The sequence below is a fragment of the Oncorhynchus keta genome, chromosome 32 (genome assembly GCF_023373465.1).
Source record: "Oncorhynchus keta strain PuntledgeMale-10-30-2019 chromosome 32, Oket_V2, whole genome shotgun sequence".
Lineage (NCBI taxonomy): Eukaryota > Metazoa > Chordata > Actinopteri > Salmoniformes > Salmonidae > Oncorhynchus > Oncorhynchus keta.
In genome coordinates this window covers 18,225,467-18,248,423 of record NC_068452.1, presented here as the reverse complement: position 1 = coordinate 18,248,423, position 22,957 = coordinate 18,225,467, and the positions used below count along the sequence as shown (strand labels likewise).

The window sequence follows — 22,957 nt, the reverse complement described above, 5'->3', positions numbered from 1 at the left end:
TAAGGTTTTCAGGCATCGACTGACGCCGGATGCTTGGGCTCTTCCCAGTGTTCTATGCTCCTCTGTAGACAAGTCATTAATTATCCGTTGTGTGACCCATCTTTGGGTGTGCCTGAGCTCGCAAACTTTTGTGTTTTCGAATAGCCGAAGACAGATGCCTTCGAATAGGTAACCGAGGAGGGCTAAAGGGCGACTCGCTCCCCTCTCTCTCTTTTCCCTCACCCGCTCTCCATTCTCTCCCTCTCAGTGCATTTTGTTGTACCTCTCCCTGCCTGTCCCCCTTCTTCTTCTTTCTACTTCTCTGTCAAGCATTAATATCTGGGCTCCCACACCCCCATTTAAAAGTTTACTCATTGCGTAAAGTGCGGTGCATCTAATGTTTAGAGAGTGGAGTGGGGGAGTCGCGGTGAATGGATCTGATGGCTAGGTGTAAAAAGAAGATGCATGTGCTCCTGATTTATGACCGTGTGAAAGGATTGCTTACTCTAGCTGCTCCCAATCTAGCCTCGGCTTTTCTGTCTCCCTGGGAATCCAAATGTACTATCAAGCCCATCACGGCGTGCTCTCTTTGTTATTATTGTCATTATTGCTGTTTGTGGAACAACCTGTGCGCCACACAAACCTACAAATGGCGTTTTAGACTATGTGAAGTAATGTAGATTAGCGCTATTAATTCTAACACGACCTGGAGGTTCATGGGAAAGATATTGTCAAATAGGTGTCAAAATAGGTGTTCTAGTAAAATAGAACATGTTGACTTCAGAGGACCTCGAGAGCTGACTGATAATAGTAAGATAGGCATTTTTAGAGGCCCTCTGTGAGCCTTTACCGTAATTGATCATTTTGCTTCCCATGCGTCTCGGTCTGTACATCTGCAAACTCCAAATAGAGAACTTAGTACAGCAAGAGATGCAGTAAATTAAATCATGCTATTACATGCAATGTCAACTTTGCACAATGTAAAACCATTGTGAACCGATTATCTGCAACTGCCATTTTACAAGTGCACATTGTAAACACATTATCTATGCAATCATGATCTAGACTACCCTCGAGATAAACACGAGCAAGACGTCAGTGAAAGAAAGACATCTACAAGGCACGTGGACTTGTAACTATATAGGAACCAACACGAACATCATGCCAACTCTAGCTTCTTCAACGTACAAGTTGCGCGTAAAGGAAAAACAAACAATAGACACCCACATACGTGGGACACCTGTGCTGTTGTTGTTGTTGTTGTTTCTGGGTTTTTAACATTTTATTTCATTATTTGTGTACCTGTTTGACACTTTACTGCATTGCTGGGAGCTAATAACATACGCAATTCGCTGCACCCGCTATAACGTCTGCTAAACTGTGTACGCGACCAATACACTTTGATTTGAATCTGGTCCATTGGTTATCTCAGTACATGAGGACCATGTTTTGACATTACCACTATACTTCTATAAAACTCATTTACTCCCATAGACTCACTTTGTCTATAGGTTGTACTGCATATCAACCATTAGCTGGATAGCTCCGTGGAAATCATGACCTGGTAGTTTGTGCGTCATGTGATGGAAAACTGAATGAAACCACACAAGTCTAAGTGGCCATGATTTAATTGATTTTATCATACATCACTGACAATATAGGCATTCTCCAATGGAAAAGGGGAAAGTAAAACTACTGTGTGTCAGTATATAATATCTGACAGCTGCGGATAGCGTCCATATGACCTTTATGCAAGTTATTTCCTATAGTGGCATCTGCTTAAGACGCCTTGGATCACTCCGCAACACAACCATCATTAGCATAATCTCTGAAGCATATTAAATGTCAAAAAGGTACTATGAAAATCTAAAAGTTCAATTTAAGTAGTTTTATATTGAAAGTAGCTCCAGGTTCCAGTAAAACCTTGTAGGGCTAAATCTAACCATTCATTCACTAAAAGCCCGGTCACACCACCCCATCCTCACATATTGGTGAGGTGGACACTTTTTTAGTTCCCTGGAACAGAAAGGGTCCTGTGACCTATAAGGCCCCTCTACCCCAGCCGTCTCCAAGTCAGTGCCCTCTTTGAATTCCCGGTTAAAGATTACCACCTAGAGCCCTTCTCTCATAAAGATTAACCCTGATCTCTCAATGAAACTAGCTGATGGAAGTGGATTCCTTGTTGAGAATGTAGAACATGAAGATGTTCTATGTTCTGCAACCAAAAGCCAATAAGCTAAAGTCCATCATATGCAGAGAAGTCAGCGGCACTGATGCCATATCAAGGCATCCATTTCTTCCCTCTTCACTGGCACCTTTCCCTCTCCATTCGCACCTCCAACAAATGAGGTGAACAAATGAAATGAACACTTGGTACATTTAGCTATAACGCCACCATAAGAATGTGACCTAATGACATTCGCCTCTAAAAGCACAACGAGCTAATCTTGCATAAACACATTTGCCCATGTTTCTTATTCAAACACTAGCACACCACTTCTGAACTTGCGTAGGTTCTCTTGCGTAATCACAACTATCTCCACAGGATACAGACATAACGCTCAGGTCACCGGGCCTCAAATGGGAGTTGAATTGTAATCCGGAGATCTTTAGTAGAGGCTATCTGCGTGGGTGTAAAACCATGCCCCCTTGCTCCACCAGTCGCCCAGTGAGCAGTGCAGAAAACCCTTTTATCACCCAAAGATTGGAGGCAGAGGCCTCGCATCCCCACCGGTCTCTCTCACTAAGTCCATGGTGTTGAAAGTCTCATGTCATCCGGCAGAATGGGAGAGAAAATAAGATGTATCATGTCTCTCGTCGTTTAGAACAATTTGTCATTTGCCATTTGGGAAGCCAGTCGTTAGACCTCATTGCATTTCAAGGTGGCGGAATTCGGCGAATGGACCCGATGAAAACTACACCCTCCCAGAGATTGGGGGAAAAAAATATAATTTTGGGGGTGGGTGGTGCCTTGCAAAGTGGGGCAAAAGTCAGAGAAGCAACCAATCCGGAAAATGTGAAGGAAAATATATTTCTCCGTCGTTTTGGAGGCACCAAACAAGGGATGAAGAATAGCCAGAATTATATCAAAACCAGAGTATGTTGAGCTACGCGCATCACGTGAGCGCATGATACTGGGGCATTATTTTGGATTTGGAAAGGACCTTATTGTTGCTTGCTGGCTATGTTTTCACCCAGTCACTAACTCTGCTGTTAACAACTGCCTGGTAATTACACAACAAATGGGATGTCGGCGTTTCGCTGACTTCCAGAAGCCCACGCAGGCCCTTTGAAAGCCTTGGACAGCAAGGCCCGGATTAATACATAAATATAATACATTAAGAGAGGACTCCAAAGTAGACTTCTTCCGTTGATTGATCATTAATCTGGTGAGTTATTGCTCTTCAACGCAAAGGTCACTTGGAAAACCGAACGCCAATCCGTCACATCGAGATGTAGCCCCGCTGCATGCCTGTTAATTTCGGTTGTTTTGCACCCAGCTCGTGTTCATTAACATGGTGCACGTAGAAGTTGTGATGGTGGAGAACCGTTTTTCGGTTAACGAATGGCCACGGAGGGTGTGAGGGAAACATGGCCAGACAATTGCTGGTGAAAGAACCGCTAACGGAGTGTTGAGAGAGAGAGGAGGGGGGAGTGAAAAAAATACTTGATAATAAAGTTGGAGAGAAACTATTTGTGTACTGGGGCTCTAGTGTGGAGCTACAGGGCTTTGGGATTTGATCATTGGCGTAGATTTGATAGAAAATGACCAAGTAGGCAAGCATTCCCCATTCCCCTAATGCCTGTGCATCCACTTAATATGCATTTTGATAAATTATGCAGGAGCCCTTTGTTGCAACCCGTGCAGAAACGAACCAGCCAAATCCCTATGTTGTTTGTCTACGTTATTCGGATAGCCCTTAGCACATGCCAGGCTTTTTGGATGATTTTCGTTGAATTAGTGCTTGGTTAGTCGTCATTTCTTCTGAATTTCCTCGCCCCGTGGCTTCTTTCAACCTTTTTCCACAAAAAAATTGGCTCATCAGCTCTTCTGCTTGTCGCTGCCTCCTCCCTTTGTTCTGAGCGTGCAGCGTTGCTGGCTGCGGGGGCTGTAGCACCCTGCACTTTGTAGGTAACTTTAGGTTAGTCCAGTACGGCTCCGGGTCGAGCGAGCTATCGATGCTGAAAATCTTCAAAACTACCAGGGTAGCAGTGGAGTAAAAACCGGGGCAACGGGAATGGAAGCGAGCCAATGCTGTGCGTGAGTGCGGGGATGCAATAAATAACTTTATATCGCTATAGGCCGCAAAAGTCGGGGAGGTCGGGGAATCCTCGTTTTGATTTATGTGTTTGGGGTAGCTGTCAGGAGCCGGCGAACGAGAGCGTCCAACGTTTTTATTCCACTTTTAATAAGAGCTACTATGCAGACCATCATGGCCATTTGATTTCATTTCTGCTCCGGCCCTGTCTCTGGATAAAGCCATTTTCTGTCTACTTTTACTCTGAAACTGGATATAGTGCTACATTTACCTAGACTTTGGGATAATTTTCCCAGAATGGTGGGGCTTTTATTTACGGCGTTTCTCAATGGGCGCTACACTTTCGTTTATTTTCGATTTCATTCGTTGAACTGTTTCGTTTATTGGGACTTTGTAAGCTATTTCTCATCTTTATAGCTGTCTTTATTATAATAATTATAACTTTTCCCCCCTATTATTATTGTGTTCATTATTTTCCTTATTATTAGCCTATGGATATTATTGTTATTGTTGTTGTTATTAGGCTATTAGAATATGATTGTCAGTAGAACATACTTTGATCCCTATATTGCCTTGATTGGTAGACTATTTTTTAATTGCTTCATTTATAATAAATTAGTATTTGTCAACATAGCAACAACTAGCCTACTTATTATGGATGATTTTTGATGTATTCTTCATTCATGCTTGCTACACGAGCAACCTTGAAGGAAAATAACATCGCATCAATATCCACACACTTGCTTTTCCGTATATTAACATAGCGGGAACATGTTTTGTTTATTTATTCAACATGAACCTCACTGTCGTGTGGATTGATTGACTTGCTCCATATGTAGACCTACTGCGCGAGATGACAGAATCTCCAAAATAAATCATGGGAGATATGTTATGTAGTCTGATAGTTAATTGAAATCAATAAATTGGGCTCCTGAGAACACTCTGGATTATTTCCTTTGGTTTTGCATTTATTCCGTGGTTCCACGGGAATAATTTAAGGTTAACGATATCTGTCACCTGTGGTAAACTCTCAGGATGCCCGTGTGTTTCGATTTGTAGACAAGAGGTCATATGCACTGTATTGGATTTTTTACGACCTGCTTTGATTGCATCTTTCTCCCCCCACCCCCCCACCCCCTCTGCAGTTCCCTCAAGCCTTCAGGAAGCAATATTCTTGCATACAATTCAGTTATAAGAAACAACATCATCCCGGTAAGTCACCCTATTACAAGTATATAAGCATTGCACATGATTATTTGTTCGCTTTTATGAATAGGAGTGAAAAACGGATGTGCTATTGAATGTGACCTATTCGATGAATATTTTCATTATCCCATTGAAATAATAATATATTTTTTTACATGAGAAAACGTACTCTGAAATATTTGAAAGTAAATATGTTTTATTGGAATGGAGTATGCATTCATTGCATACAGTCAACAGTGATGATTGAGTCTGCATATGACATTCACACAATCGGTAAACATTTCCTAGGCCAAGAGTGTGTATCATAATGTTCTCTAATATGGCACACATGCAGCCCGTGATAATGGCCTGTGGTATATTTTTGAGGCATTGGAATATAAGTATGAGCTTTTCAATTGAGCTTTTACATAATAATAATAATAATAAACATAAACAGATTAATCAAAATCATTGTCAAAATGGTGGTGCCTGTGTGTGTGTTTGTCCTTGTGTGTGCTTGTGCTCTCTTCTTTCGATGATGCAATGAATGCCGTAGTGTAATATCTCTGTGTGTGTGTGGGGGGGAATATTATGGATGATGAATGTATGGGTGTAGCGTTATGTAGATGAGCCATGCAGAAGCATTATTCTTACAACATGTGTGACAGAAGAATCATAGGATAACTCACATAGGCAAAGAGGTGGCAATGTCTTTCAATATATATACATAGATAGGCTATGTCTTTCAGTGTAAGGGGTCAGTCATATGAATACAGTAGACAACGCTCATTACATTTTAAATTAAATATATTCACACTCGATGGCGTATTCACCACACAATCACAAGCATTTACCCTTGAAAAGACAATACACCACATTTAAAACACTTTCCACCTAAAAAGCTATCCTCCTCATGAACAAAACAGGAAATACCAACGAAATGTATCACTGAGTTTGTAGTCTCTTTAATATGTTGGTTGCAATGTTCACCGCAGGAAAAAGGAAAACCTTGCATCCCAACATCTGTCCACATATTCCACCGTTGAAATAGTATATCAATGACTCAGCCAACTCCAAAGTATTCAGGAAGGCGACGCATCTCTTGTCATCCTATGGAAATAACGAAAATACTCTCCCTCAATCTTCTAACAAGCACCGGCATGTTGTAATCCCCAAAATCATGTTGGTATAGACTCTTCTCTTGCCGTAACTCAGAAATAATAACGTGTCTTCCCCCGGTATGTGCTTAGTCGTGAAAAAGGATACCAGTTTTAAATACAAAATATTGGAGCGTTTGGGTTTTTAGCTAATTAGTAATCTTTTAAGTGGGTTGCATTTGTCCATTTAGCAGTAGTTGCAAATCCAGAACAATGTCAGGCAGATAAAAGTTGCAGACACCTACATTTTTGTCTCCTACCTTCTTCCTACACCGTTGGTGATCCTCTCTATTCAAGTTCCCACGCGAAATGCATCTTTTTAAAGTGGCTGTTTACAGCTAGTCCTGTGTGGTAGAAGTCATAAATCTTACGTAGCCATAAACGAAGGGGGTAGTGTCCTGAATAATAAAAATAGAGAGAGAGAGAGGGAGAGAAGATACTGAAAAATTGAGAGAGTGAGAGAAAGAGGGAGGGGGGAGAGATGGTGAGAGGTAGTGAAGAGAGAATATAATAACCTGTAAAACACCTTTGGCTGCGTGTTTTCATTTCCATGTTGATCTCTCCTCGTTTCCCTCTCAGTTTTCCTTCTTGCTGATTTACTTTTCTCTTCCCGTTGGGTGTTAAAGTCCTACATAGCCTACAGTAAAAACACCAGGAAGCCCTTTCTTCTATTTTTAACATGGACTCGCTATCGAAGTTTTTCTAAGTTTGTGTAGCACCGGCTCGTCCTAGCTGTTAAATATCACAGATTTTCTATTATTTCCCCCCCTTTACTGATTTGTTTTTACACCCCTCCCTCGTTTTTTAAGTGCGCCTGTTGTCTGTTCCCTGAGCCCCCCACCAGCCTCTATTTTTCGCATTAGTTATTACACTAGTTGGGTGTGTTGGGAGAGATGTGTTGAAACATTAACAATACAGGCAGAATTCGGTTTCTGCCGGCAGCCAAGCGAGAGCCGGCTGTGGAAACCCACTTCCTGGTCATTTAATATAGGCTGCACCAGTGGAGTAAAAAACAGAGGCTCCGCTCATATACTTAACAATATTACCTTGGCTTGACACCTAACCAGAAAACACGTGAATCAAAAAGTACTGGCGCTGTCTCTCCGCTTGTATGCCCCTGTCCTGTCCAGCACGTCTGCAATTAGCATAATTTTTTACTGGTGATGCTGCTTGATGGGGATTAACAGCCGCGACTAGCGCTCTAAATCAACCCCGCTATATACAAATAGCTGCACCAAGGCCTTGTGTTGACAATACAATAACCCACCGAAAGAGCTACGAAGAGCGAGAATAACCGCCGAGAGAAACACACGCATTGGGGGAAATGCAATGGAGGAAATTTCGCGGCGAGCCGCGGCTCTGGTCGGATTATGATGTTAAGGTTTGCGCTGTGAGAGAAAGGGAAATCTGAGGCCATTGTTATCAGCGAGCAGGGCGTACCAGTCGACAGGGCAGCCAGGCGCTTGCTGCCTGTCCATTCGCAGCCCCCCTAGCATTCCTCAGATCTTTCATGCCAGACCGTTTCCCCCCCTTCCCAAGCCGAGGGGATCCGTGCAGGAGCGCCCGGACTCAGGCTCGGGGCAGCAGTCCTCGAGATACCGGCGGATTTACATTCACTACGAGTTTTTGAAGGGAAGGGGAGAGCTCCCGTTTTATTGATTGCACCGGGGCCGAATGTGAAAAATATATGATGCCTGCCCGTGCTTCCTTCGTCAGAGGCTAAGGTAAGCTGGTTTGAAATAGGCTATCAGTTTGTGAATGGCGGAGAGTGTGTCCCGGTGATTTATGACCATATGACTCCAATCGCGGTTCAAGAAGAGTTCACAATGCTTTATGCTTCCTTCCACGACGCCCCCCTTTTTTCTTTTAGAATCTCTCTCCAACGGATTCATTTTCCCCTCTTATATTTATTTACAAAGCAACGAGGGAATCATTTTTGGGCTATCCGTTTTCGTGGGCTTTGCTGTTCAGACATGGGTACGCGTTTATTTTCAGCTAGTACCGAGGCATGGATCCCCATGTTATTGGACTGCCGTGCTAAAATAATCTCAAATTGCTTTCTATCTGGTCATATTTTTAAATGGTTTGATAAAGTGATTTTCGTATGACGTGCCATTCAGACGTATAAAGGCCTATTGTTTTTAATTGAAGCAAGGCAATGGGCGAATGACGATGGCTTTACATGAGACCATTGCACTACTCATGTGTTGTTTTGACGCAATAATTGCCATTTTTCAATCTGTAAATGAGCTAACACATGTCTCGATGCATAATGTCTTTATGTGTGTGTATTACTGGCGCCATTTGTAATTTTATCCATGCTAAAATACAAAATTGGACACCCAAACTGACTCTAACTCGTCTTCATGTTGTTGTTGTTGACGTCCTTGTATGGGATCGCTTTTTATCCAGCCACCATTCGCTCTGGACCCCATAATTTTATTAGAGCGAATCTATAGGAAAGTTCGTTATTGTGTTAAGTGTTACAAGCAGGCCAGGACATTACGTGTTCCATTTAATGGCATTGCGATATGATTTAATATCTATTATTCCTGTAGCCACCCCCCCCCCTTCTTTCTCTCTGTCTCTCCCTCGAACAATTCCTTAGAGAAAATAATTAGGATTCCAGCCGTCTACTGGAAAGATAAATGAGCGACATGTGTGACGTGGTGAGAGTTGGTGTCCTAAAGCTGTAGCCCAGGATCCCCTTCCTTCTCTCAGACATGGCACTGCTCTCATCTCATTTAGCCTATTCCTTACCTCTTACACATATTTTTTTAAATTCAAATTGGTGTCTCCATATTCCATTTTGTTTGTCCTTTTAGTGGGTAGGCCTATATTATTAGGATGAGCTATACGTCTCACAAAGGATATACATACATTAAGACTCATTATTTCTTTATGAAAACAAGCTTTGTATTTTCTTGGAATAGCATGTAAGCATTATCTTGTTTTTTTTTATGGGTAATTGATTTTACCCTTAAAAATGTGTATAATGGTTATTATGTGGATTATTCAGATGGTGTTTTTTATGTTTAGGCAATAGTATTGTTTTATTGTTGTCCAGGGATTTTCTAGTGATTATATCATTTCAATGTTCGTCGTCTGTTTACCATTTTTGTAATTGTAGGCTATTGGGTAATTTATAACAGATGTTAATAGGTGATAACATAAAATATGTCCATATTATTATGACAAAATCCTAATAATAGAACAATTCCATTGATATAACTACATTAACTTTTGACTGTGTTTATTTGGGGGAATTTGCCATTATAATACCAAGTGTAACCACAAACACAAAGCGTGTGTTTTTTTTAAAAACTTATATGTAAGTGAACCTGCTAGTTGGCTTTCTAACTGAAGGCTGCCTGCTACAAAAAAAAAAAAATCCTCAAAGCTTCCATGGTCCTTTCAAACCTATTTTCCAACGTTTTATCTCTGTCTTCAAGCGTCCAAACGAAATTAATCCCAGGTGCGTTATGGTGCTTGGCAGGGGCCACGCACACTGCCCTTTTGACCACCCCAGCAGTTAGCACATATAAGGTCTGGAGCTTTTTTTAAGGGCTTATATATAGTCCTCTTTGGCCGAGCTACGGTTATGAATCAAACTCGCCTGAAGCTTCCGGGGACCCTATCTCATTCTTCTTCTATTGGGACGCGCAGCAACGCTCACAACAGAGTCTCAAGTGCCGGTTTTTCTGGGTTTTAATGGTTGCCCAAATACAATATTGTGTAACCTGAGAAAAACTGACAGGAAATTGAACTAAGAGCGACATGCACTGATTTCCCTCCAACAACAAGGCAAAGGCCCATTCATAGCTTTCTACACAGGCTAGATAGCATTTTACAGACAGCATTTTAAGACAATTCTTTTAAAAAACATCCCTAATTGTATATTGCTCGTTTTCATTCAGAATTAAGGCAAACGAGAATAAAAGCCATTATTTGGCCTAGTTTGTTTTTGACACCGAAATGCACCTTCTTTACGCAGAAGGTTTCTGTCTTTATCTTTCAATTGTGAAAATAAATAGGACTTTTCTATTACAACCATATAGTATTGTAATACAAACAACCTTGCAACCTGCGTATGAAAACGAACACATCACTCTATAGCAATCCAATCGACTTTCAATTAATGAAAAAAACAATTATAACGAAAACATTATAACGGAGTTTTATTATCGTAGAAATAACAAAGGCCAATGCTGAAACATTATTCAAAATGTTCTAATTTGAACATCCGGACAATATGCACAAATAATGGGGTCATACCTACCTAAACAATGCAATCACCACATATTTGTGAGGTTATATTCGTTATTTATTCAAGGACAACATCTTGAAGACAATGTCCTTGCTCCCAGGTGCGAGTAAAGAGTGACTGGCTGGATGCTGTTTGTGTTCCTCTGCAGTTGTGTGTATGTGTGTGAGAGAGAGGGAGAAAGAGAGGGAGAGAGAGTTAGGAGAGGGTGAGTTCTGCTCACAGTGAGATAGAGGAGGCCCAGTGCACCGTGGCCTGACATGGCATCTGCAAGCAGTGTTGTGGGAAAGCGCTATTCATGTCATGGCGCCTTTCAGCGGTAGAAGATGGATTTATTTTGCGCCTTTCTTATTATGTGCTTCTTATAACCTTTCAGGTCAGATTCCAAGAGGCCTTTGGAAAGAGACCGTCACGTGACATCTGGTGCCAATGTTCTTCCAGAAGGTCGTCAGGACCCTGGTAGCCGGTAACTCCACTTTTGGAAATGCAGAAAACGACCTACTACGACAACTCGACGCTTTTCGGAGGTTACTCGTACCAAGGGGCCAACGGCTTCGGCTATGATGCTCCTCAACCGGCCTTCCAGTCCGCGGCTCACCTCGAAGGCGACTACCAGAGGTCCGCCTGCTCGCTGCAGTCCCTCGGTGGCAACAGCGCTCCTCCCCAGCAGCATGCCAAGACGAAAGAGCTGAATGGCAGCTGCATGCGGCCCAGCCTGCCACCTGAACACCAACCTCCCCCCCAGGTGTCCCCTCCAGTCATCCCCGCCAACGCCACCAGCAGCAGTGCCACCGCCACCAGCAGCAGTGCCACCGCGCAGCAGCCGGGAGGCAGCGGTGGGGCCGCTAAATCAGCGCCCAAGACGTACACGCTGTCCACCAACCCCACCCTCAACAAGCAGATCTTCCCCTGGATGAAAGAGTCGAGGCAGAATACTAAGCAAAAAACCAGCTCGCCAAGTGCAAGTTCAGCTAACGGTGTGTGCCCCCCTCCCCAATGCCCCTTACCTTGTTCATGCCCCTTTAATACACATTCTGGATAGCTGGATAGTTGGATAGCTGGATAGCTGGATAGCTGGATAGTTTAATTACAATAGAGTTACAAAACATAATCATGGATTTGTATCTAATGACCTAACTTATTATTTATATATTTAAAGCCTGTGCTTTTTTCCTAGTCAGGTTGTTAGGAAAATCCCTGTAGTCATAAGCATATTAATTTGGTAACTGAGACCTCTATTAAAGCAGTAAATCCCTTTATTGATGAGCATTTGAAACAATTACATGAAAACATGGCAGTGTTTGGCATATACTGTGTATCTTTTCATCAGACTGGAATCCAAATGTGCTTGTTTATTTGCAGCTAAGAGCAATGCTTAAATCTAAACTGTAGGTTGTCAAAGATGATTGATTTGAAGATATTGACAGACAAACACGCACACACAAACACACCAATGTATGTACATTAATTGAACCTCGAATACGTGTGACACAATTGAAGTGAAAACAGTTCATGTCCACCACCTTCAAATATAGAAGGCTACAGTTCTGGCTGTGGGCTTTGTCTATGATGCAATTTACGTACACGGTCAATGTAGGGTCTCGAATCTCTTAATAAATGCCAAAGTTATGAAGTGTTGACAACTAATATCAAGGGGATACGTTTCGTTTCCTGGCCTCTGCTTTATTAGGAAATGATGCATTCAATTTCCGCATGTAGTAATTATGTTTTATTTCATTCCCACCCCAGCGGAGAGCAGCGGAGGTGAAAAAAGCCCCCCGGGTTCCGCAGCCTCAAAGAGAGCGCGCACCGCGTACACGAGCGCGCAGCTGGTGGAGCTAGAAAAGGAGTTCCATTTCAACCGTTACCTGTGTAGGCCTCGCCGCGTGGAAATGGCCAACTTGCTCAACCTCAGCGAGCGCCAGATCAAGATTTGGTTCCAGAACCGGCGTATGAAGTACAAAAAGGATCAGAAATGTAAAGGGCTGGGCTCTTCATCAGGGGGCCCCTCTCCAACCGGAAGCCCACCCCTACCCATGCAGTCCTCAGCTGGCTTCATGAACTCCATGCATTCCATGGCAGGCAACTACGACGCCCCCTCCCCGCCATCTTTTAACAAGTCCCATCAAAACGCCTATGCCATGTCCTCAGCCTACCAAAACCCCATGAAAAGCTGCCCCTCCCAACAGAAGTATGCCAACACAGCACCAGAATACGACCCGCACGGGCTACAGGGTAACAGTGGCAACTATGGAACTCCCAACATGCAGGGCAGCCCCGTGTATGTGGGAGGAAACTACGTGGAGTCGATGCCCACCTCTGGGCCGTCCATGTACGGCCTCAATCATCTACCACACCACCAGGCTGGGAACATGGACTACAACGGTGCCACACAGATGTCAGCAAGCCAACACCATGGACCGTGCGACCCCCACCCGACATACACAGAGCTGGCAGCCCACCATCCTTCTCAGGGTAGAATCCAGGAAGCTCCCAAGTTAACTCATCTGTAGTAGGAGGTTTGGGGGAAAAAAACTAAATTACAACTACAAATAACTAACCCATGGGACGCTGCAATGGGGTTGAAAAAAAACATGATCCAGTGGTTTCTTGCCATGGCCAAAAAAGTATTGTCTGTTGTCTTTATCATTGTGCGTATTAGTAACATTCACTTGAATTGCGTTTTGATTAACGGTTTATTTCCTTGAATATGGAGCTCTCCCTCGAAAACAAGTCATGAAATAGTAATAGTTGGGCTTAATGGACAGCTAACAAGGTGGGGGGGGGGGTTTATTAATGTCAGACCTTTTTGACTCGGTGAAACACATGTTATGTCAACGTGGATTTATGTTTAGCCTGCGTCCTTGCAGTCAGCACAAATGGCTAAGCTTGACTGACGTCAATATGCATTTTTCAATTGGTGCAAGCAAACCACTGGATTGTTTTCGATTACTTCCCTTATTCATATTACCTCTCTTTGGAAATGTCTCACTAACCCACTGTGCAGTGACATTTTTTTTTTTGTACATGTCCTCGCCAAACATTGTGGCTTCAATGGAAGAGCTCCTTCAGCATCACGCAGATGCATCGTAGGCCTACACCCCCACTGGGTTTATGGTGTTTGGGTTCACATTGCTATGCTATGCTATGCTAGCTAACGTCCATAAACAATCACAAACACACACGCGAGGACGTAAAATTGATATTTGTTATGCTGTTATATCATCATCACAGGGTAAAAAGGAGTTGAGAACTCTTTTGACAACTATGATAGGCTCATTGCCCCCTCCCTTCTCTCCCCCCTCACCACTCTCTCTCCGTTCTCCCTATCACTCCCTACTCTCACTCTTCCAACTCTCTATCACTCTCTCGTTCAATCTATAGGGTTCACTTACATTAGCCAAGACTAATGCGAAAGGCTCACAATTTCTCATGTCTTGACTTAACGTGGAAACAGGGTATATTTGAACAAAATGCATGTCCGGGAACCAAGCTGAAGTGTAGGTTTACACTAATGCTTTCTCGTCTGGGCATCATTGTTGCACTTAGAGTTTACATTTTGATGGTTAAGGGAAAAATACATCTTATTTTGGAAACGGAAGACCTCCAATCAGCGTCTTTCTCAATGTATGTTCAAGTGAACATTCATAAATATATATATTTATTTGTTATAGCCAGTTTAAATACTTTCTTTTTGTATTATTTATCCCCCATGTATTTATATCAAGAAAAAATGTAATTTTTTAGTATTTACCTGTTATAAAGACGTTGTGTTCTTGTCATTGTAACGAATACATTTTAGTTATTGTATTTTAGAAATAAATAGTTTATGTTACCCTTGTACGTAAATAATGTCTTGACTTGTACAGGGGTCAGCGAGGACGGAATCAGACCGTTCCTGCATAGTCGAGAATTAGACGAAATATAGCTAAACACTTTTGGAGAACTTCCTTTGTCCTTTGTAGCTCCTTTTATTTCATTGTTAAGAGTTGTCTGTTGAACAATTCTTTAATAAAATGTTATGTTATTCAGTTCTATGTGGTCATTTAAAGTTTTCTGAGACAAAAGGAGGGCCATACTTTTACATTTGCTAAAAAACGCAGAGATATTCATCAGTATAGTAGACACGTGCACAAACTATATTGCTCCCTCCCTGGCTCTATTCCCCTCTCTCTCTTTCAGCCACACACACACACACACACACACACACACACACACACACACACACACACAGCTTCTTGGGAGCATCTTTCCTCGTGCTAGTGCCAGACGACTGAAAGAGCCCTCGGGTATGCGCTTGGGTTGGTCACGTGGTCCAAGGCAACACACTCTTTGCCAAAAAGCTAAATGGTTTTGTACATAATTTACACATAGATTGCCTCATATACTGAATCAAATTTTAACGAGAGTAGGCCTACTGTATGAAGACAATCAACGTATAGAAAATAACATTTATTTTCATAGAAATCTTAATTTATTGGCAAATAAGCAATCACAGATTTTGGAATATGCCTAAATGCAAGAACATATAGTTTAATAGCTTGCATTGCTACCGAAAATACTCATTATCATTGACGTTTCAGGGCAATTATGTTCCCCTTCAGATGCTGTTGAATATTGAAAGGCAACCATCAAGACTAATACTCTTGCTAAAACTAACTGCAACTGAGGAAGTTGATTAATACAGCAGTACTAACATAAATAACACAAGTGGCGCTAACAACAGAATAGTAATAATAATAATAATAGTAATAAAACACACTGTTTATTCTATGCTTCAAAACACATTTGGCTTGTCATAAAATGATCAAATCAACTTACACCTAATTGTAAATGTGTGAAAACACTAATCACCCACCATGAATAATAAAAAGACAACACATAGCCTAGCTAATAGTCTGTTAAACAGTAGTTAAGTCTGTTAATCGTTTTTCGAATGGTTCGCTTAGCTGTAAAAAGGCAGTAAAAAGAGCACACTCCCACCACACTCCAAATATGAAAGAGCACATTCCCAAAAAATAAATATATAAATAAACAAATAACGTTGCAAGTCCATGTTCTGGCAAGCGTAAAGATTTTTGTGGCACAAACAAACCACATTCAAAATTCTAAACAAATAGTCGTAAAAAAATGGAAATGAAATTCCTGATGATGAGAAATACTCCTAAATTGTCCCAGTTTTTGCACAGTCAGCTCCAATATAAGCAAAGAGAGCCCGTGCTTCTGACCTCCTTTCCATAGTCTACATCGTGCATATTAGGGAGAAACGCGGCCTACTCGCTGCTTTGCATTTAGCTTTAAATGGGCCAAACACCCACGCACATTTCTCCCGTCTTTGTTTTTAAAACCTAGAGTCAAGTCAAATGGAGTCGAATAGTGCCCGGCAATCTTGGTCCTTTTCTTCTATTTTGAGATAATGCTGATGCCTATTTCAGCACCAGGGTTTTATGCGCAATGGAAAACAATTATAAGGCCTGCGTTTGGGTTGTTAGACTACTGGCTTTTTCGTAAAAATCAGTAGGTCTAGATTCTGGGGGATAGAGAGAGTGTTTCTTTGTTGCGATCTTGAAGGAAAGAGAATAATTCTTGAGGCTGGTTGCTGTCAAGCGCTTTGCCTGGGAAAAGATTGATCACCGCAGTTCTTTTTTTCACTAATTCAACTTTTCCAAAAATATCCTAGCAGCTAGGCTACTTACTATCCGCTTTAAACTTCTACAATATCCTTCAATATCAATACATGTAACCTAGACCTATACGCAGTATACTATGGCATTGCTTATCAATAAACACAAATTCGTATAGGGCATTAGTGTTAACACGGCCTAAGTTTTTAGTTTTTAAGAAGCTAGGATTCGCAGTTGTACACGCGACCTCGCTGTGAACTTTAGTCAGTCGGCTCAGTAAACAAGCCGTCCATTTTTTACACCGTGAGAGAAAACTCCGAGCTAGCAGTCAGTGGAAGGCCTTGCTGGGCTGCATATTTTTACACACACACACACACACACACACACACACACACACACACACACACACACACACACACACACACACACACACACACACACACACACACACACACACACACACACACACACACACACACACACACACACACACACACACACATATAATTTAGTAGCATATCTCTCCGCAAGGTGATAAAGAGGTAGGCTAGTAGTTATATAGAGATAACATAATATAATTATACACTTACACACACCGAGCTTTCTCTTCACTCTGTAGCTTCCATTTATGAAAACAAAAATATAGCAGTCTACCATTACACCATGCAGGCTGCTAACCTGCACCATGCTAGGCTCTAGGAAACCGTTCTTCAGTATTTTACCAAGCGAATCTCAGCCTCCTGTTGAGACATCACCCATCTAGGTTGGGTGGAGTTATTTTTTTTACCTTAAGTCTGCTCCTCCTGTCAAACTTTTAAGATTAATGGGCCTCTTTTGTATAAACACCCCGTTTGCCATATTGTAAATGTGCTCTTAACAATAACCACGTTTTACTGGATTACATCACCAGGGCCCAGGCAGAATATCTGCATGCAGATCTCCATTGTTTGACATGAAGGGCCTCACATAACCTCCCACTCGAAACATCGAGGTGAGACAGTTGGCAACCGAACACTTTTTTCTCTCTCGAATATAATACCCCCTGCAAACACAAACCAATATCTTATGGTATTTTTGAGCATTTGCTGAAAATAATGCTTTCTTTAGCCACCAGGCCCCGGCTTTCCATTGGTTGAATCTGGTCATGTGACCAGGAATTGGCTGCAATTTCGCCCATAGTCTTCAGTTTAGTAGACCAAGGTCCCCATACGCTAGTAATATCACCAATATACACAATTATTAAAGCCCGCAAATACGGGACAGCGGGGAGCTAATAATCACGCGTTTTTGTTTTTATTTTGCTCGTTTTGATCTCGCCGTCCGCCTGTGGACTAGGATAAACTATGAATTTTGAATTTGAGAGGGAGATTGGGTTCATAAACAGCCAGCCTTCCCTTGCAGAGTGCCTGACGTCTTTTCCCGCTGTCCTGGAGTCATTTCAAACTTCATCAATCAAGGACTCGACAGTAATTCCTCCTCCTTTCGAGCACACCATCCCCAGCCTGAGTCCCTGCACAAGCAGCCAGGCGCGACCGAGGAGCCAAAAGCGAACCTCCAATGGCCTCCAGCTTCGGACGCCACAGCCGCAACAGGGCCCAGCCCCGCCGGCAAGTACGGCTGGCCCGCTGGCACACGAGTTCCCCTGGATGAAAGAGAAGAAATCCTCGAAAAAGGGACCCAAATCTGGGAATGCCACCGTAGCCTCCTCTTCTCCCTCTCCTGCATCCTCCGGGTACGCCACTGCAGGACTTGAATCACCGACAGGTCGGTACATGATGTAAAAGACAAGGCTATTCATTTTTTCTGGTGTTTCTTTTCTTTTCCCTTCCATTTTCTTTATTTGCATGGTTCCACTGCATGTTGGTCTATACTGCACCTCATAGAAACAGCTACGGAAGCCTCATCTTTCGCAATCGTTGTTGCAAGGCTTTTGTCTCATGTTGATGTTAATAAAAGGACAAGAAGCATGCATTTATTTCTGAAATGTGAGTGCCCTTCTGCTCTGTGTCGTGTGTATGGAGGAGTCACAGAGACCTGCATTATGCTGCAGTGTTGCTTTGAATGGACTATTTCCCGTCATAATCCTTAATGTTACTAATCTATTACACCATTTTCGATTGCATTTCACTAACATATCAATTTCTTGCATTGCGTGATTTGATGTCAGGCATATAAACATTGATATAGCCTACACATAATCTGCTATATGTTAGCTATATTGCAAAGTATTTGTAACGCCTGTATGTGTCAGATATTCAATGCATAATGCGGATGTGTGTGTGTGTATTCTTGCTGATCAAGTTGCCTTTCTCAAGATACAGATTGCAAAACTTGTCCTGGAATAACGATTTCAGTGTCAGTGCTGTCTTAATGATATATATTCATAACCATGTCTCGAGGTTTGGGGTAGTCATGTTGGATGTCAGTATATAATGTGGAGGCAATGGGACAAAACAAAATATGGGGTTTAGAGGAATAACGCGTGTTCTCTGCAAACCTGATACACTGACATCAGAGAAGCACTGCAGTCATTTGAAAACAATGCACGTGGGGCAGGCCTATTGATATTTTGTTACGCCTCGTTCATTTTTATGGTTTTCAGTAGCTACGTGCCAAATGTCCAGGCTCAACCCTATTAGCTTGCTATTTTGGACTTATTTATGTTCTATGTCTGGGCTTTTGCAGAGGCGCAGGGTGGACTGGACAACGGCAGCGGATCCCGGAGGCTGAGGACTGCCTACACCAACACGCAGCTACTGGAGCTGGAGAAGGAGTTCCACTTCAACAAATATCTCTGTCGGCCCCGGCGGGTGGAAATAGCTGCCCTTCTGGATCTAACCGAGAGACAGGTCAAAGTGTGGTTCCAGAACCGGAGGATGAAGCACAAGCGGCAAACGACACACCACAGGGAAGGCCAAGAGGGCGACCCCGGCGGGTTCGAGCCCCTGGAAGGTGCCGATGCTTCCTCGCCTTACTCGAGCCAGCCACTGGAAGCCTCGGGCTCGGCTGCGTCTGAGGGGGAGACGTGTAACTCGGCAGCCTCCTACACGAACAGCAGTGACAATAAGCAGCCCACGCCTGAGGAGGGCCAGCTGAGCTGCCAGGAGCCCACATCAGTCTCTGACACAACTGTGCGGTCGACCCGGTTCCCAACGCCCACTGCAGATAACCCCGCAACAATGGGCGACGGTGGCGCATCTGGCCCGGATCATTCGTTTTCAGAGCAGCAGGACGCCTCCTCCCTGTCCGATTTGAATTTCTTTTCTGCTGATTCCTGCCTCCAGATTTCTGACGCTTTATCGCCCAGCTTGCAGAGCTCGCTCGACAGCCCGGTAGATTTCTCCGAGGCGGACTTTGACTTATTTACAAGCACACTTTGTACAATAGATTTACAACATTTACAGTTCTAACGACAACAACAACAACAACAATACAGAACAATCGAATTAAGGAGAATGTCCCACCGTATTACAATGGTATGAATGCTTCTCGGCAACATTCCTGAAACACATTTATGAAAAAGATTCCTGGGTTTAATTTGAAGATGACATAGAACCTGAGATAGCAAAGGAGCGATTATGTCCTTTCCTGGCATTATAATTTTGGTTTACTCCATCGAAATCACATACGGATTTCCCCTTGTTCAAATTTCAGGTATTTATTGCCTTCTTGTTTTCTGACAGTATTAATTGGCAGTTACAGTAAAATACTATACTGTCTCCTTAATGTTTCAAAACTGTTCAGTGCAGCTCAATCGCTTAATTCTCAGGAAATGAAGGCCTATCAGATATATGGGCCTAAAGGATAGTTGAACTGCTTTTAGAAATTCTCTCGAGACGGGCGGTGATCCCGTTGATGAGTTTTAGAACTAGTTTATTTATTGAGATTCTTTAATAGTAAATTTCAAATTATTTATTGTACATTATTTTCATAGTTGAAATAAAAACAAACTTTTATAATGTGGCCTAAGTGTTTTTGATTGTGTAGTTACTAATAAATGAAAAGTGCAATTCTTTTTGATAGATGATAATTCAAAGAGTTATTTCAGATAAGAAAAATACAGAAATATTGCAAACTGGGATTGTTTGAGATGTATTGGTCTACCAAATATCTTTTACTGGTCTTGGCAAATGCATATTTTGCTATTGCAGAGTTGATATGTTCAAAATGCAGCGTGTTATAATAATAATAAGTAATATTATTATTGTCGTTCATATTATTTCCACACAATTATGTTGTGATGGTTTCATCAATTGTAGGGCAACACATGACATCTCCAAAGGTTGTATAACCCGTTGGTTTCAGATTTTGGGGTACAAAACGAATCATTTGCGATTTTAAATATTATTGAAATGTTTTCATTATATTCCAATAAGCTATTGCTGGGGCAAATGCATTCTTATTGTGAATTAATTATGTGCAAAAAATAAACCCAACACAAATTATAAAACTTTTTGAGTAAAGACGTTTGCCTACATAAATCGTCATAATCAAGAGCTGATAAAGAACACAATGTGTTGACCAAGTTATTGTTTTTGTCTAGCCTAGCTTGGTGGGAATTTGGTTTATGGTAGGCTAGCCGACCTATCTTAGCTTACTTTAGCTAGCATTGTAGCATGAGGGAATGACTGAGGTAACGGCGCTCATGGCTGCTGTCATGCTGATGCAAAATGGCGCTGAGAACACAATGGGCGATATGAACAATAATGCGGCAGCCATTGTAGGACATTTGGTCTATGTGGCTTCACAGCCCAGCATCCTGCAACACGTTCAATGGTAATTGGATAATACATAGGGCTATAGCCAAATTGATAAAAAAGAAACCAGTTGTGTAATTGAACCATACCTTTTGTTCATGAGACTGGCCTGGAGTGTAGGACTATTGACCATTTAAACCTTTTTTTGGTTGCTACTCCCTCAGTTATTAACATGGTCAGAACCAAAACAATAACGTAAGAAGAAGAAGAATGATTATAATACAAATAATTCTAATAATATTTATTATGTGCAGTGTTGCATTGTTTTATGGTGGGCCTAATAGTCATGTGTTATAGCAGGCCTAAAATTCACAAGGAATAGTGTGTATTCCTAAGACATAAATTAAGCTCTTCTCTAAGCTCACCCTGTCTACTGTACCCATCTATCTGAAATGCATCTCCTGGATCTGTGTTCCAATAAGCCCTATTCCTCCTTGTCACCTTTTACCACTGCCTGTCTACCCACCTCTCCATAATCACATAGTCTATGCACATACATGTTATCTTATCAAGCAGTATTACTACGCCATCACTACATAACGCACTAGCTAGTCCAATATTCCCTTCTATTATTTCACTTAGAGGGAGTTATTTTATTAAAGACATTGATATTAACTTCCTATATCAAACATGAATATTATTATTTCATACTGCAATTACTTAGCCTACCGTGTCTCTGCCAAAGTAATGGCATTTACATTGTACTCCTGGTGGGGAAACCAAATGTATAGTGTGCACCAGCTAGACCCAGAATGGCTTCCTAGTGTGCATGGAATCAAGTTTAAGGAGAGGAAACTGAGAACTAGAACCGGGTCACAGACCTCTGGAATCACCAGACTCAGGGGGGCTTGAGGAAAAACAGTGGAGTGGTCCAGACAGGGTTCAGCCAAGACGAGTGTGTGTGGCTGTGGCAAGAATCGTCGCTTGCCTATCAGCAGTCAGCCTCCACTACACCCCCGCCCCATGGAAAACAAAGACACCTGATCGATCCCAACTTCAGAGGTCCCTATCTGCCTGGTCAATGGCAGAGCACGCTCACAACCCTGGGACCCTAGCAGTGACAGGTATGAATCAATTGAACATTCAAATAACCACCGGAATGAATGGGGTCAGTTCAGTTCACTGGTGTACCTTGGTGTGTGTGTATGTGTGTATGTGGCGGAGATAGAGGAGAGTGGGATGAGGGGTGTGGGGGTCGAGGTGGTGTGCGTTCATATTTGACGAGGGTGAGAGTCACTTGATCCTTTCTATGATATATCAGCTGATCAACGTACATTGTGAAGGCCATTGAAACACGGGTTGTGACAAAGTGAGATGTTAACAAAAGGAGCACGAGTAAACTTAACATTAGCATTAGTGGAAGGCCAAGAATTACGATTAATGTCAAGTTTAAGGTTGAAAAAGGCAACTGGGGTGTCTTATCGACCAAAAGAAAGACCATCTCAACTGTCCAAACTTATATCCTCAGTGCTGCATCTCACCAGAGAGTCACTTCTTGGCTCAAGTTCAGCTAGCTCAAGCTAGCACTCCCCAACCTCCTGAAGTGAGTCGCTATGGGAATGGACATATTAATTCAGCTTCTCATCTGAAACATCAGTTGGTACTTCCAGTCCACTCTACCTGGGACCAGACCATAACACAGACATGAGCACAAGGAAGACGCCAGCCATTGTTTAGACAACAGAAGTCATGCCCTGAAGCCCTTGCTAGATCAGTAAACACAGGAGCAGGA

The 22,957-nt window shown here is 42.3% G+C and overlaps 2 protein-coding genes across 11 annotated transcripts in view; both read left to right on the top strand.

The window, feature by feature from the left end:
• LOC118365195 (homeobox protein Hox-B3a) overlaps positions 1–14,875 on the top strand; it is a 56,574-nt gene extending 41,699 nt beyond the window's left edge. For 6 of the 10 annotated variants that reach the window (XM_035747191.2, XM_052490722.1, XM_035747192.2 and 3 more), the window contains 3 exons: positions 5,384–5,450; positions 11,221–11,821; positions 12,594–14,875. In XM_035747191.2, coding sequence (XP_035603084.2) covers positions 11,329–11,821; positions 12,594–13,357 — 1,257 coding nt within the window. In that variant the 5' untranslated portion in view covers positions 5,384–5,450; positions 11,221–11,328 and the 3' untranslated portion in view covers positions 13,358–14,875. Of the gene's footprint in view, positions 1–44; positions 3,369–3,409; positions 4,241–5,383; positions 5,451–8,166; positions 8,305–11,220; positions 11,822–12,593 lie in introns of those variants that run through there. The other 4 variants (XM_035747194.2, XM_035747193.2, XM_035747197.2 and 1 more) reach the window with 4 other exon arrangements.
• Positions 14,876–16,975: 2,100 nt separating this feature from the next.
• LOC118365194 (homeobox protein Hox-B2a) lies at positions 16,976–20,431 on the top strand. Its single transcript, XM_035747189.2, has 2 exons — positions 16,976–18,232; positions 19,154–20,431. The coding sequence occupies exons 1-2, from the start codon at positions 17,812–17,814 to the stop codon at positions 19,876–19,878; spliced, it is 1,146 nt and encodes a 381-aa protein (XP_035603082.2). The 5' UTR covers positions 16,976–17,811; the 3' UTR covers positions 19,879–20,431.
• Positions 20,432–22,957: the final 2,526 nt, after the last annotated feature.